Source organism: Hemibagrus wyckioides, linkage group LG03 (genome assembly GCF_019097595.1).
Source record: "Hemibagrus wyckioides isolate EC202008001 linkage group LG03, SWU_Hwy_1.0, whole genome shotgun sequence".
NCBI classification, from domain to species: Eukaryota; Metazoa; Chordata; class Actinopteri; order Siluriformes; family Bagridae; genus Hemibagrus; species Hemibagrus wyckioides.
The window spans coordinates 24,702,159-24,717,645 of NC_080712.1; the positions used below are offsets into that span (position 1 = coordinate 24,702,159).

The window sequence follows — 15,487 nt, forward strand, 5'->3', positions numbered from 1 at the left end:
ATACAGTCTTATTTAAAACATAATAAATTATATATAGGTATAAGAAATTTAATAAGAAATAAAATGTGCAGATTAAGTCTAAATGCTTTGTCCTATTTTTATAACTAATAGAATACTACATAATGATAGTAACAATGATAATAATAATAATAATAATAATAATAATAATAATAGTATACTATAGAGGTATTTCTCAGAAATTTGTCCTACTAGAACTGACCATAGTTTAAACATTAATGAATGCAAATACACTGTGAATATCTTTTTATTGTGAGTTTAGTTTAGATGTAGATGTAGTGTGTTGTTGAACAGGCGCTGAGGTGAGATGGCTCAATGACTGAGTGCCTCTGAGGAACGGAGGCAGCAGCAGGAAGTAAAACCCTGCTGTTCGGCATAGCTTTAGTTTGCTCATAAACTTGATCAGATCTGTCGGTTTTCACATTTTTTAAAAATGGACAGTCAAGGCAGGAAAGTGGTGGTTTGTGATAACGGGACTGGGGTAAGTCTACTGACCCTTCATTTCATATCGATTTCTGCTCATTTTGGAACATTTTGAATAAGCCGCAAAACATGAAAGAATGGACGCTGACAGGAAGTTAGCTGGCTAGTTAGCTTGCTGTCAAAGCGCAAATAAGCCTTCGCTTGAAAGTGACACTTTTCCTCAACTACGAATTATCTGTGTGCTGAATGATTCAGCTGAACCACGTTATTTTTAAAAATTAAGACATACAGCTTTTTTTTTTTTTTTTTAATTCTTTTAATATTAGCCAGCTAGCTAACTTCCTACACAGCTAGTCACAGCCACCGTTAGCTCTCCGCCTGGTTTTTGAGGGGTCGTGCTTATGCGCGTATTTTCCAAATAGTGGCTAAAATCTTACAGGGTGTCTGCTTTGAGAAATATGAATCATTTGATGGCAAAGTGGGACAAAAACTCCAACTGAAAATATGGTCTTGGACAAGTTAACGTTGTTGGAATAGCTTCCAGTGTTCGCTGTATAACTTGCTAGTTAGCTAGCTGGGTGTCAGCTGCATGACTGTGTGTACACTAGCGGTGTGAGTATACGGGGTTCTGGTCAAGCGCAGTGACCCACATATCTTCTGTCATTTGCAGAACGAGAAGTCTGCGCCATTACGCTAAAATGCTAGGATATGAATGAGTGTGCATACTGATGCTGCTAAGTTAATGTTACTTCCTTAGCCGCCTTCCTCCTTACGGCTAGTTTGTTCAAGAAAGTGAGCAGGTGTGTCAGACTCCTGTCATCGCCCCCAGTTTATACCGACTCTTTTGGAATCGGTATAATGGTAAAAAAAAAATAAAAAGAAGATCGAATTGATCCACACAATTGTTTCATTTCGCTATTTAATTCGAAAAAAAAAAACATGAGAAATGAAATGTAATCAGTGTTTCACTCTTTAAGGGAAATTAGGCACTGAACTGACACTATATTATTCTGCATATCGTCGTGAACGGATTTGCACAGAATTGAAATTTATCAAGTAGAAAATGAAACCACAACCTATTTATAAAGTGAGGCATACCAACTGTTTGGTAAAATCCTTTCATTCCAATCAGAAATGTAGACAAAAATGAAGCAGTTGTAGTGAGTTTTTTGGGAAATAGACACAATGGCTATGGATGGAATAACTCACTCAGCCAAGAAGAGCATTAAAGAAACAATAAATCATAGAGGTTGAGCAGTGATTGTGTACTATGTAAGAGATCAGTGCAGCTCAGTCAGGCTTTACACATTGGAGGTGAATCGACTGAACCTGCTGTCTATAATCCTCCATAATGAGAGCTGGAGAGCCATACCAAGTGCAGGACAGTTGCTAACATCTGCTGAAAAACATGCACTTGAAAAAATAACATCAATAAAGTCTTTTATAAAAGCTGTGACGGTTGCTAAGTTGGCAGCACTGGCTATAACCATCTGTCCATCCATTAAGGTGCTTTTTTGTACAAGGATTATTTCTCGTTGTAAAACACACTTTCTTGTTGTGAAGAGGAAGTGCAGTAGTGGAAGGCAGACTGATTGCAGGCGATGAATCAGGAGGAAGTGAGATTAGCCCTAAAAGCCACAGCCTAAAGCAAGAGACAAGCTGTCCTCATTCCAACTACGCAGTATGACCATGTAAGGCAGACAATTCATCACCTACAGTCTCGAGATAAAAAGATGTGTCTATTATATATTTAATAAAGATTATTAAAGCTCTCTCATATCCTCTCTTGGCAAATCAGAAAAGAGATCATAGGCAAGACATACAGTGTGTGTAGAATATACACACTCTCTCTCTCACACACACACACACACACACACACACACACACACACACAGCATGTCTTTTTTAATGATTTAAAAAGTGACAGAAGTGAAACTAGGTCTGATCATCTAGGTCAGTGGATTTCAAAATGGTTATTTACCAGCTGTCCCAGACTGCTCTATTATAATGAAATGTGCATTATAATGAGTAACTGAGAATTCTATAATTACTGAAACTACTAATTGTAATACATTTTATCATTATTGGCGCCCTTCTGGAAAATAAGCTACAAACACATACAATAAGTGACATTTTCAGCTTTTTTTAAACACTTTATCCCCAAACATGATTTCTTTTAAGTAGTGCAGTGTTAAGTAAAATAGTTATTATTTGTAGCAGACTTTGAGTATGAAAGTATGAAAAAGTTTTGTTTTTTGTTGTTGTTGTTATTCTTGAAGTTGTCTTAATCATTAGGCCTCATTTCTCAGCCTTTTTTAAAGATTTTTATGAACACCAAATGTCATTTGTAAATGCACCTGTAAATGAATAAATCCATCCGTATAAATGCTGTGTAATGTTTAATCTTTTTCACCCATTCTTGTAAAAGTTGTAAACAATCCATATTGTCATACTGGCCAAACCCACCTCGGAATATGTTTACAGAAGTGTGTAAAATAACACTATGTAACACAATTTTTGTTCCTGGGTAGTGAATGACATTTTCCAATTACTCTTGATGGCCCCTTGAAGTTTGGGTTTGGGCTTTTAAGGGAATGAATCCTCAAAATTAGCCCATTTTACTAAAAGAAAACGCCCAAAACTAACCCAAACTTTCATGGCTAAGATTTTTTCTCTTTATTTGGGTCACAAAGAATGGGGACATAACACTTATTTCCCAGGAACAAGAAAAAAGTAAAAATTTGTTACATAGTGTAATCGTAAACAATATTGTTATTACTCAGACTATGAATTATTACTGTTGGTTACTAACAGCTTAGTAACCAACAAGCACTGAGTAATTCTAAGTAATTCAATGTATTTTCAAATCATAATTTTTAATCAGTACATTTTTAAACCCTAAACTCATGCTGTACAGTCACATTTGTATTAGATACTAGTCTTAAAATGAACCCACATTCTATATTTCATTATTATAAAATGCATGTGGATATGCCTGTCTTCACCTCCACCTCTAAAATAATCCCATCTTTTTAAGTGGGCACGACAGTTTGATCTCATGATAGAAATAAAGATGCTGCTGAACAGAACCTAGTTTTTTTTTCAGTTGAAACAAGTTAAAGATGCTTGCCTTTTGAAATGATCAATACGCAGTTTTTTCCTAATCTTTTCCCCATCCCTCATTGTTTTGCCTATTCTTTTTCCCCTCGTGTGTAGTTTGTGAAGTGTGGCTATGCAGGTTCCAACTTTCCAGAGCACATCTTCCCTGCGCTGGTGGGCAGGCCTATCATTCGCTCCACAGCTAAAGTTGGCAACATTGAGATTAAGGTGAGTTTCAGATGGTCCACAACTTGCCCATTTTCTAGTCTGGTACATTATTTTTACTTAGTTGTTAAAATCATACAAGAAACGTTTCATCTATTTCATTTTGAAAGAACGTTATTTTCAATAATATGCAGTCATGGGGCTAAAAAAAAAAGCACCCTCCTTCAGTTCTATATTTGAAGTTTTCAGAGCCGAAATAACAATAGTGTGGTCCTCTCCAACATCATAAAATAAAACAAAACAAATAAAGTTAGATGACAATAAAAGAAAACACAATTCAGTAACATCTAGAACCAGCTTTAGAAATAATAACTTAAAGTAAATGTTTTCTCTTGGAGTTTATTAGTCTCTTACAGCTCTCGTAAGATCCTGCCACAGTATCACTGGGGTTAAGGTTTGGACTTGGCCATTTCAACACTGATTTTTTCTTCTTCTTTAGACCATCAGATGTTGACTTGCTGGTATTATGGGGATAAATGTCTTGTTTCATATCCTGGTTTTGACTCATATTAAGCTCTTGGACAGATGGCCTCACGTTTGTCTCAAGAATATTTTGGTATGATGTGAAGTTCATCATCTTCTAAATGACTGTGGTATCCCAGGTCCTATGGCTGCAAAACAAACTCAAATCATCACCCTCCCACCACCCTGCTTGACAGTTAGTATGAGGTGATATGCAGTTTTTGCTTACTTTTGTGTTTGGCTATACATGAAGTCCACCACCTTGATCTCATTAGTCCAAAGGATATTGTTCCATTTTGTAAACCTAAGTCATACTGCCATATTTTTTTTTATTTTTAGAGAAGGCCCTTTTTCCTGGCCATGCTTCTATGAAAGCCGTACTTGATCTGTCTCTTTCCGTTGTGTTGTCATAAACATAAACATTTAATGTGCTTACAGAGGCTTGTAGGTCACATGATGTAGCTCTTGGGTTTTACTGATCTTGATCTTGGACTGCCCTCTCCAAGACAGTCCAATTGTCTTGAAGTCTTTCCACTTGTAAAAAATCATTTTCAGTATAGAACAGTGAATTTGACTGTTTCGAAATTTGTTGTGTGTGTTGTTTTCATCTGAGGCTATTTATGTTTGTGAAGACCATCCAATTGTTATTTAGGCACCTATAAATAAAAAGCTGAAATTAAAGGAACGTGCACTTTCTTTTTCCCATGACTGTATGTTTCCTGTAGGCTTTGTATTGATGAAATAATCTTGCATTTCTTTTAGCACATTATATTATTTGGGTGCCATCAGTCAGTTTGCCATAGGTGCAAGTTAATGTCAGGTCAGGTTAGCTTCTGTAATTTCCCATGATATACTTTCTCTCTCACTCTCACTCTCTCTCTCCCCCTCTCTTCACGTGTTGAGGTAGAATAAAAAAAAGATGGTAAGTGCAGACTGATGTGTGCTTTTGCACCGATCGCCTGCCAAGAATTGTGTGATGCATCATGCAGCATACCTCAACGAGAAAACTCAATGCCGTGGTGGTTCTCTTCTAATTCTCCTTACTTTTGTGAATTTCATCTCACTCACTAGCATATTTGTTGACTGTTGCTTCTTTATCCATGTTTGCTTTTAATTTTTTGTTTGTTTTGCTGTTTTGCAATTGTAACTAACATTATATATTATTTTAAATATACATTTACAGCCTGTCTCATCCAAAACATCACCCTTCCTTGCTGTAGTATTTCCTTCCATCTAAAAAAAGAAAAAAGAAACTCTGTTGTACTTTGGTTAGAAGTTTAAAGCTGTAAAGTTGAAAGGTCTTCACAGAATTTAGTCATGCCTCACCAAACCCCATAGTTCCTCTTCTGTGCTCTGTCGATTTTAGGTCGAAGGTAGTTTAATGCCTGGCCATTTTGTTTAACTGAATTCCACCAATTGTACAGGTTTAGTAGTCAGCAAATAAGGCATTTTTTATAGAAACGTTCAGATGAAGTATTAGCCAACTTGATTTACACCAGTGAATGTTGCTAAATTTTTGTAATTTTTTTTTACAAATGTTGCTTATTTTTGTTCCTTAATTTGCAATTGCATACTTCCCCAATGCCTTTGACATAGAGCTTTTTTTTTTATCAGGACAGATTACATTTGTGTAGGTCATATAAGACTGTAGTTCTCTGGAAGCAGGTTAGACAAGTGGATTTTAAGTAGGGTGTTGTTCAAAACACACAGTGCTGCCAGACACCTTCAGGGTCAAAGCATAGGCAGCACTTTTAAAAGTGCGCTTATATGCAAAGCTATCAGGGCTTATCAGAACAGGTAGTAGAGTACACTACATGGCCAAAGGTTTGTGGATACCTGACTGACAGACTCATATGGTGGTGCCACAAAGGTAGAAGCAGAAATGTGTAGGGTGTTTTTATACTCTTTAATGTTTTCTCATACTTTCTTTTCATTGGACCTAAGAAGCCCAGACCTGTTCCAGCATGACAATGCCCCTGTGCATTGTCCAGTGAGGTACATGCTGTGCTAAGTTTTCAGCTCAAGAACTGGAGTAGCCTACACAGAGCCCTGACCTCAAACCCACGAATCACCTTTGGGATAAACTGGAATGCTGATTGTGTCCCAGACTCAACATGGGTGCCTCACCTTACTTGTGGCTGAATGAGCAAATCCCCACAGCTGTGCTCCATAATGTAGTACAAATAGTGGAGGTTACTGTAACAGCGAAGTTACTGAATCTGGAATGGAATGTTCAGCAAGCACATATGAGTATGATTGTCTGGTGTCACAAACTTTTGGCCATGTCTTTTTTTCTGTTGATGCAGGAATAATTAAGCTTAGTCGTGTCCAGTTCAATTCAAGACCAGCCATCCACTTCTTCATCCGTGCACTCTATTAACCACAGACTTTTGTACGTTACGCTTCTGTGCAGACTACAGATTTCGTACAGCTAAGCTGTACTGCTGGTTTGAGTATGGGTGGAATTTTGATTGTACCTTGTAGGGAACATGTTAAAAATAAATAAAGGGAGTCATCTTGTTGGAGTAAATGTTTTTCTGCCTTTTTCTGATGCATCTTTCAGGGTGAAAATGCAAAGTGCATTAGTGTCAGTATAATAGTCTGACAGCAATGGCACCAGATTGCATTCATAACATTCCCACCTCTGTCTCTTATGGGTTACAAACCTTTCTCCCTTCATTTCCTGGTGTACGATGAAACGGGCTAGTGCAAAAACAGCATCCAGTGATCTGTTTGTTCAGAAAATATAGCACATCATTCAGATCTTTTATTATATTATGTGTGTTTGGGTTGCTCAAATTGAACACAAGGCACTGATGTATTCTCATAAATCAGCTTTTTATAATACACAGCGCATGTTATTTGATACACAACTTAGGAGTTGGGCTCACTAATGTAGATATTACTCACTTCAATTTTGCACATTTGGTGTATTTGAATAAAGATTACAGTACTGCAAATCCTGACAAGAATAAGGAATGGTCAGTAGGGTTAGTACAGTATGTGTGATTATGTATGCGAAATTGGCTAACATATTGCAGTGCATGGGGAGTTGTGTTCTGTGCATGCTGTAACTAACGAAAGTAAGCCCCCTTGAGGGAGGGGTTTATCCGGCTCTCCATCATTTCATCTCAGTGGCTGCGCCTCTCATGCTAATGCTCATTGTGAGCCACAGCGGACAATAATCCTCGACTTATAATCCTTGGCTTATAAGTCACCCACAGTGCAAATGGTGAAAGAGTCAGGCAAAGACCCCAGTGCTGTGTGCATCTTATGGACATGCTGCTCATGCTATCCATAATGCCAGCTGTGCAGGTTGGATTCTTCTTCCCATAAGTGCAGGTTGGATGTATCTGTAGCATACTGGGGCATGAAATTTCACAAATTGAACTGCACTGAGAAAAGTTAGAAAACCTTTGGCCTAGACAGTGCCATTAGGCATTCATTATGAGTAAGTAAGCAGGTTCTCAGTTCTTTTCTCAGAACAGCGAAACATGTCGAAATTTTGTTGTTTGGGGTTATTTCTCCTATACTGCAGATGCAGTAGATAGAGATTCAGTTAAAAATGTGTGGAATATTTCTTTACATGTTTTGCCTGATTATAAAGTGAGAAGTGATGAGCAAAGTAAGTGTTAGTAAGTTTTAACCCATGGCCTTTTAGGATCTGATGGTGGGTGATGAGGCGAGTGAGCTGCGCTCCATGCTGGAGGTGAACTACCCAATGGAAAATGGCATTGTCAGGAACTGGGATGACATGAAACACCTGTGGGACTACACATTTGGTCCAGAGAAACTAAACATTGACTCACGCAACTGCAAGATTCTCCTTACTGAGCCTCCCATGAATCCCACCAAAAACCGTGAGAAGATCATTGAGGTATGTACATTACCCTGTAAAATGCTTCACAGTTCTCAGTTCAGAGGTTGCTTGGAGGTCAGGGTGAACTACAAATCAGCAGATATATATTAGAGTGAGCAGCATAAGCAAGTAAGGTCTGCAGTTTCTTCTTCAGATAGACAATACAAAGCTTCATACTGTATGTATCTAGATATGTAGATAGAAAAAGGATAGACTTATTTGGGTCACATATATAACAATACACATAGCAGAGTCTGTGTTTGTGCAGCTGCCTTTTTTTTAAAAACAGATTTTTTTGTTATTGGTATCTGCATGCATCCCATGTCTGTGTACCCAGGAGGCTTTTCTCTAAATTGGATGCTTTGTGAAACTGTATATGTTGTCAATAAAAAGGTAGAACTTAATTAATGTGTCTCCTTTATATTTTCTGTAGGTTATGTTTGAGACATATCAGTTCTCAGGGGTGTATATTGCCATTCAGGCTGTGCTCACATTGTATGCTCAAGGTATGTTCCCACATCACCATGGTTTAACCAACACAACATTGCATGCATATAAACTTACTATATAAGCATGTTTGAATATAAACAAATAGACACACAGTGGATATAACAAATCTGCTTAAAATTGCAGGTTGCTGTAATGTTAAAAAAGCCAAGATAAATAAATCATGTTAGATATTTTTCTGCTTTTATTTAATATGACCATTTTCATTTATATCCTTTGAAATACATCTTTTGAAATGACCTCTTTTGAGTCACCATTTATTTTAAACCTTGTTGTAATTTGACATATATAAGATTTGATTTGATTGTGTTTCTAGAGCTTTCACAGTCATGGGGCAGAGAGAGCACACCTGCCACACTTATTGTTATACCTAGTGGTTAAATACTGCAAACGGTGCTAATAGACACATTTTCAGCAGAGGAGGAAAACGTACTCATTTCCCATTCAAAAAAGGAGAATTGGTTCCATTTTCCGAGGCACATGTTTTTGGAGTTGGAAATCTTGCCGAAACTCAAAAACCCTGGTTAATGATATTACCTAGAAACTAGTAAAAGAATGTCTAACTCCCCACAAAACAAGCTGCTAGGCTGCATGCTGGCTGACTGTATGTTGTCTCAGATTCTCAAATGCCTGTTATTGGGTTTCCCTGTACATTCAGATAGAATGCTGTAGCATAAGTCAGTTGTGATTGCCTCTCGATTTTGTCTGAGACTGTGTCTGCCCCACAAACATGTGATCATGAGCCCCTGCTGGTCCACACCCTTTTATAATGGGATGTATAAATCATCAATGAAGTTTATTAACTTCAGATAAAGAGCAGCTGTTTCTGTAGGATCTTCTTGAAGCCATCAATCAGCCATCGAAGGAAGTTTCAAAGCTTTATATGTAAAATGAAGGCCATCATCACCTTGGGCATCACAGTGATGTTGCAGGAACAGGACGTCCCTCCAAAAGTAGTGTTCTTGGAGGGGAAGCCACCAATCTTAAATATCCTGCACATGTTTAGTTTATGGGGTAGGGTTGCTAGACAATTACCCTTTCTCATGAAAAACATTCAAACCATGTGGCCAAATGTGCTATATTGGTTTAATGAGACTACAGTAGAACTTTTTTATAACTCTGAAAGATGCAGCATGTTTGCGACAAATACAGGACAGCTTACCTTACATAAAACATCAAACCTTTAGTGAAGCATGATGGTGCAGCCTGTTTTGCAGACTTGAGTTCTAGTTAAAATGCAGAGAGGCATGAATAGCCCTATTATATTTATATTCTATATCTATTTTGGCAACAGAAACACCCCCGCAGACCTCAGATCTAAATTCTATCAAAAAGCTGTGGAAAGACTTGTAGAGGGCTATGTACAAGAGGACTTGTCACTACTTCACAGATCTGAAGTGCTCTTTTTTTCCCCCCAACCTATTTCTGTTTTTCACTTGGATTGTATTGGCTGCAATATCAATATTAAAAGTAGAAAAAATCTGAGGTGTACACTGAGGTGTGTATCAATTTATTATGTCCACTATAACTAAGAATTTGGCTTCAGTATTTGTCTACATGTATGTGTGTATGTATGTAATGTATTGCTCTGATACTCAGGTCTATTAACTGGAGTCGTGGTGGATTCAGGTGACGGTGTCACACACATTTGCCCAGTATATGAAGGGTTCTCTCTTCCTCATTTAACTCGCAGGCTTGATATAGCAGGGAGAGACATCACTCGATATCTTATAAAGGTATTCATTTTGCTTTTTTTCTTTGAAAATATATTCGCATTTTGGGCAGTTTAGTAATAAAGAAACCTTTAGATTTTATTAAGCAGGGGTTAGGAACTAGGTGTAGGAGTGTATGCTAATAGAGCATTGTGTTTTTTCCAGCTACTGCTTCTGCGAGGCTATGCTTTCAACCATTCAGCAGATTTTGAAACTGTGCGCATGATGAAGGAGAAACTCTGTTATGTAGGATACAATATCGAGCAGGAGCAGAAGCTTGCTTTGGAGACTACTGTGCTGGTGGAATCCTACACGGTCAGTCCAAAACACACACAGACATACACACAAAACCAATATAAGTATACATTTTATAAATAGATTGTAATTAATTGTTAGTTGTAATATGTGAAAATATTTTCACTTTGTGGCTTTGTGTGATTTTTCCTCTTGATTCTCTCATCCCGTACTAATTTGTGGTGTGTAAATTGGCTGTGTAAGAGTCATTATACCTCATCACGAGTGAATTATGTGCATTATTTCTGTATAACTACACGACTCGGACAGGAGTTCTGACTGTTACATGAAGGGTAGGTTTATATTAGTGAACACATTCTAATACATTTTTTTTCCTATTGTATCTTTACATACACAGGGAGCTGTGCAGTGGACACTCTGCATAATCTTAGACAATTTATTCAAAAAAATACCTTTTAATCTGTTTACCAAAGAAACGTGTAATGGTTGATGTACTAGTGCTTTGTCATAGTCACTATGCTTTTTCAGCATAGGAAAATAGTTAGGACAGGAGCTTGCGTATTCTGGTAAAATGTCCAGCTTTTTTTATTTTTTAATTTAATTATGTTTATTTATTTATTGAGATGGAGAAGGAGAAGCTGGTGTATAATGCAAATGATCACAGGAGGTAACTAGTCTTGTGGATGTTACACATTTATTCTACTTATTCTAACTATTAAAATGCAAGTCGTGATTTGTTAATAAATGCTGTAATGATTGGACAAGTCTTTGTGGTATCTGCTTCAGGGTGGAAACATATCACACCACCCCAGCAATTATTATTTCCACAGTCTGTTGTGTGTTATTCCTTACTTAATCACATCTACAATTTCATGGTAAAGCTATTTTTTATCCTGACTAATAAGGTTGAACCTACATCTGCCCTCTATTTTACACCCCCACATTATGTTTTTGGGATTGTGATATTGGGATATTTTTAAATGTTTGTAGGGTTTAAATAGAACTTGCAACTAGATAAAATGATTGCATTTCAGAAATAATTCAAACAGCAAGGTCAGAAATAGTTTTTCTTCAATATCTTCCTTCCTGTTTGTCATATAGTTGCTACTTACACATTCATGTTAATTCAATTAACAGTCAATTGTTACTCAACAATTCAGTCACAATTTTTTTAGGGCTACCTATGTTTTTTGTGTGTGTCTGCATGCTTGTCTGAGATTCAGATTATTGCAATAATACAATAAAAACCAAGCTGGTGAATGTTTGTAGAATTCATTTGCAATTATCATTGTAACCTGCAGATGAACTGATTAGATTAGACATAGTGTGAACCCTTCTGCAACTAGCTGCAGCTACAGTAAAGAGAACCAGCCAATGAGAGCCAGAGGGGAAATCAGTCTCATGTGCTACAGTTCTCGTTAATCATCAGTCTGCTTGTGTGTGAGGGCAACATAAGCAGAATAATATTGCTTCAGTAACAGATTATTCAGCTATGTTATACCCAAGTTATATGATGGACAGCTCTCATAAGTATTTTAATGGTAAAACAGGATTGGGGATCAGTATTGCTTTGGCAGGGACCTATCCAGATTGTGTGTAGTGTGTGCACCTCACCTGTTCACATACCTAAATCCACCATACAAGTGATCACAAGCAATTAAGGTTGTTTAGTGTGAAAGGGTCACTAATTCAGAGATTTTGAATGTTGTGTAGTGTGCCCTTTACAGCACAGACTCGACTCAACTAGTTGAGGATGACAAACATCACTTGGCACTGCATCAGGTTAGAGACAAGTTTCAGTGAAGGAAAGCAAGAGATTGCTGAGCAATAGTTTGTTCTGTTGTCATGCCTGTGTAAGTATTGGAGTAAAAATTTCCGCTGAAGGGCTTGATCCCCCCCCCAACATTTTCCTAAATACAGAACTGATGGGGGAGTAAAGCAAAGAAAATGGTGAGTGGTGAAACAAAGAGGTCAGTGTGGCATTAGAGCTGCCTAACTAGCATGTAACATCATTTCCTGCGTGGCTACAGTCCTTCCCCAGCTGGGCTGCTGGGTGTTTCCACATCTGGACAGCCCTCAATGGACTCTTTATGTGCCCACGCAACACTACGCCACCATCTCATCACTGCTGGTCTCTGGGATCCCACTCAGACCTGTGGCTCAGTTCCAGCTGACCAGTCAGGATAGAGTGTTTGATTGTAAAGTCGTTTTAAGTTACACTCTATCCATATGTTAACTTGGAGAGGAACAATGTTTGGAGTAGTTTAAGTAGTTTGCTAAATGTCTGATGGATAGAAAGTGCAGAACCAAGCTTTTTCTGTAGCTATTTTTTATTATTTTTTTTGTAGCTCCCTGATGGCAGAGTGATAAAGGTTGGAGGGGAGAGGTTTGAGGCACCTGAGGCTCTTTTCCAGCCTCACCTGATTAACGTGGAGGGAGTGGGAGTGGCTGAGCTGCTCTTCAACACCATTCAGGCAGCAGACATCGACACCAGGTAAAGTCAGATTATTTCATAGGTACCCAATTCCTAGTTAGTCAGAGCACAGCACAGTTTTATAGAGCAATTATATTCAAACTTGAAGTGATGAATGAAGTGATGTGTTGAATCAGATATTACAGAGAAATCATCACACTGTGCTGGACTCTGGCCCTTCTATTGTGCTTAATCCAGGTTTATCGTTTTACGTATGTTTATAGTAATTAATATTCACTAAGTAGGTTTTACCTCTCCTTTTCACTACAGAATATTAATTATTTCATGCAACCCCTAACTCAGATTTGAGTATTCAATATCATTGTCTTTACAAAAGCTGCACCTTTTAACCCTCCCTTTAAATGTTGTTTTTTCTTTGACATAAACAAATGAATGTAACTTTCCTTTCCTTTCCTTTCTTCTTTTAGGGCTGAGTTCTACAAACACATTGTTCTCTCAGGCGGTTCTACCATGTATCCAGGCCTGCCATCTCGACTGGAGAGGGAGCTTAAGCAGCTTTATCTAGAGCGAGTGCTTAAAGGGGATGTGGACAAGCTGTCTGTGAGTATGCTCCATCTATCATGAGACAGTAATCTAACATAAAACTCCTGCATATTTTCTAAAAGCACATGATAAATGAAGTCCAGTAGCATCCACCTATGTTTTCTTGCTATTTTTGCACATCATTTATGTCGAAAGTACTGCCTTTTGACCAGCAGGTGGAACTGTGTGAACTCTGAGTACTCCTGGTAGTCTGTGTTTGAGCTGGATCTCTGCCCTCTAAATTTAGAATTAGTTTGGAAAAGTATTTTAAGGAAACTCTGAGCTGCTTGCTTGAATCAGCTGATGTAGTCGGTCAGCATATGTACCTGTTGTGTACAAGCTCATTAACTCTTCTTTCTTGAGTTCCTTATGTCAGCTGTTTTCAAACTGTTAAAAGGGGAAACTGAAGGAAAAATGGAACTCTTTGCTTTACTGCCTGCTTCAGATTTCTCAACTGCAAATACACCTGATCCAAAGTAGCATCTAAGAAAATAAGGAGGACCGGGTGTGTAGAAGGAAGGAAAACCTCCAGGATTAGTGTTGAGTACTCCTGAGATTCCATTTTGCTTTTGCAAAATCCTATGCAATTGTCTTTTATACTACAGGTAGTGTTACATAAGAAATAACAGTTCAGAACAGGCTGGTATATGAAACAATACACACCATGGTGGTGTGATACAGCCTGGCATGAAGCAGGTTATTTTTGTATAGCACCATGGTCCACAGTGTGTAAATATGACAGGTCGGGGGGGGGCTTGTCTGCCATACCTGTTCTGTTATGATAGAAACAAATATAATATTAGAACAAGCACATTAATATTAAACTGATTTAAAACTGATTTAAAAATTCAGATTAGCTGTGGTATAATGCATTTTGTCAAAGTACATTTTTATGGGATTGTTTTGTCTCTAGTCTGAGAATTAGGGCTAATTAAAAGTTTTCATTTCCAGGACCGTAAACTAATCATCATTTCGTCTCAATATATATATATATATATATATATATATATATATATATATATATATATATATATATATATATATATATATATATTTATATATTTATATATGTATGTATGTATGTATAATAAGCAAGTTATTAAACCTATTAATGGCGCATTCTGTGGTCTAGAGCCCTCTATTGTCTGTGAGATAAATTGCAGGTCATATATGAGGCCCTGGAGAAGGGTGAAGCTCATTCTCCATGCCAGAAAAAAAAAAATAAATAAAATGGCTTCAGTTATGAAACGAGCGAATAAAAAAGCAATTAAATTAAAACTGCACATTTTAATATCAGAATTTCTGAAAGTAACACTAGCTTCTAAAATTCTTTTTAAAATATAACTAAATAATATATTATGGATTACTTGAATTAAGTATGGTCAGTTTTAGTTAATTTAGTGCTGAACAGAAGAACAATTTCTTCTTGCATTTGACTTATAGCATGTTTATGTACAATCTGCAGAAATTTAAGATCCGGATTGAGGATCCTCCACGGCGCAAACACATGGTGTTCCTAGGTGGAGCTGTGCTGGCCGACATTATGAAGGACAAGGATAACTTCTGGCTGACAAGGGAAGAGTATCAGGAGAAGGGTGTGCGCGTGCTTGAGAAGCTTGGTGTCACAGTCAGATAAACTGTTAGTGTCTGCTAAACCCTCTGCGTCCTCTCCACACTCCCGCCTATAGGATATCCAGAGCGTCTGTCCAGCTGTGTGTCACTCGTACTCTCACCTCCTGCATTCTGCTACTCGTGCCACAGAGTCACATGATCACTTTTGGGAAGGACATACCGGGAGATGTATTAGAGCAACTGGGGAGGGAGGTGAGGAGTTTGGCATCTATATCTATGGGGCTCTCTGTTATTATCCATATGCACCAGATTGAGTTGTCACAAGCAGTCATTTAAACT

The 15,487-nt window shown here is 37.7% G+C and overlaps 1 protein-coding gene across 1 annotated transcript in view; it reads left to right on the plus strand.

Annotated features, from left to right (window-relative positions):
• The first annotated feature begins 340 nt into the window (after window positions 1-340).
• Window positions 341-15,487, plus strand: part of actr2b (actin related protein 2b) — a 16,207-nt gene continuing 1,060 nt past the window's right edge. Inside the window, exons 1-9 of the mRNA XM_058384429.1 lie at window positions 341-499; window positions 3,658-3,768; window positions 7,889-8,104; window positions 8,520-8,592; window positions 10,193-10,329; window positions 10,471-10,620; window positions 12,909-13,054; window positions 13,462-13,594; window positions 15,042-15,487. The exon at window positions 15,042-15,487 is cut by the window's right edge and continues 1,060 nt beyond it. Of these exons, the coding sequence (XP_058240412.1) occupies window positions 452-499; window positions 3,658-3,768; window positions 7,889-8,104; window positions 8,520-8,592; window positions 10,193-10,329; window positions 10,471-10,620; window positions 12,909-13,054; window positions 13,462-13,594; window positions 15,042-15,212 (1,185 nt within the window). The 5' untranslated portion in view covers window positions 341-451 and the 3' untranslated portion in view covers window positions 15,213-15,487. The remainder of the gene's footprint in view (window positions 500-3,657; window positions 3,769-7,888; window positions 8,105-8,519; window positions 8,593-10,192; window positions 10,330-10,470; window positions 10,621-12,908; window positions 13,055-13,461; window positions 13,595-15,041) is intronic.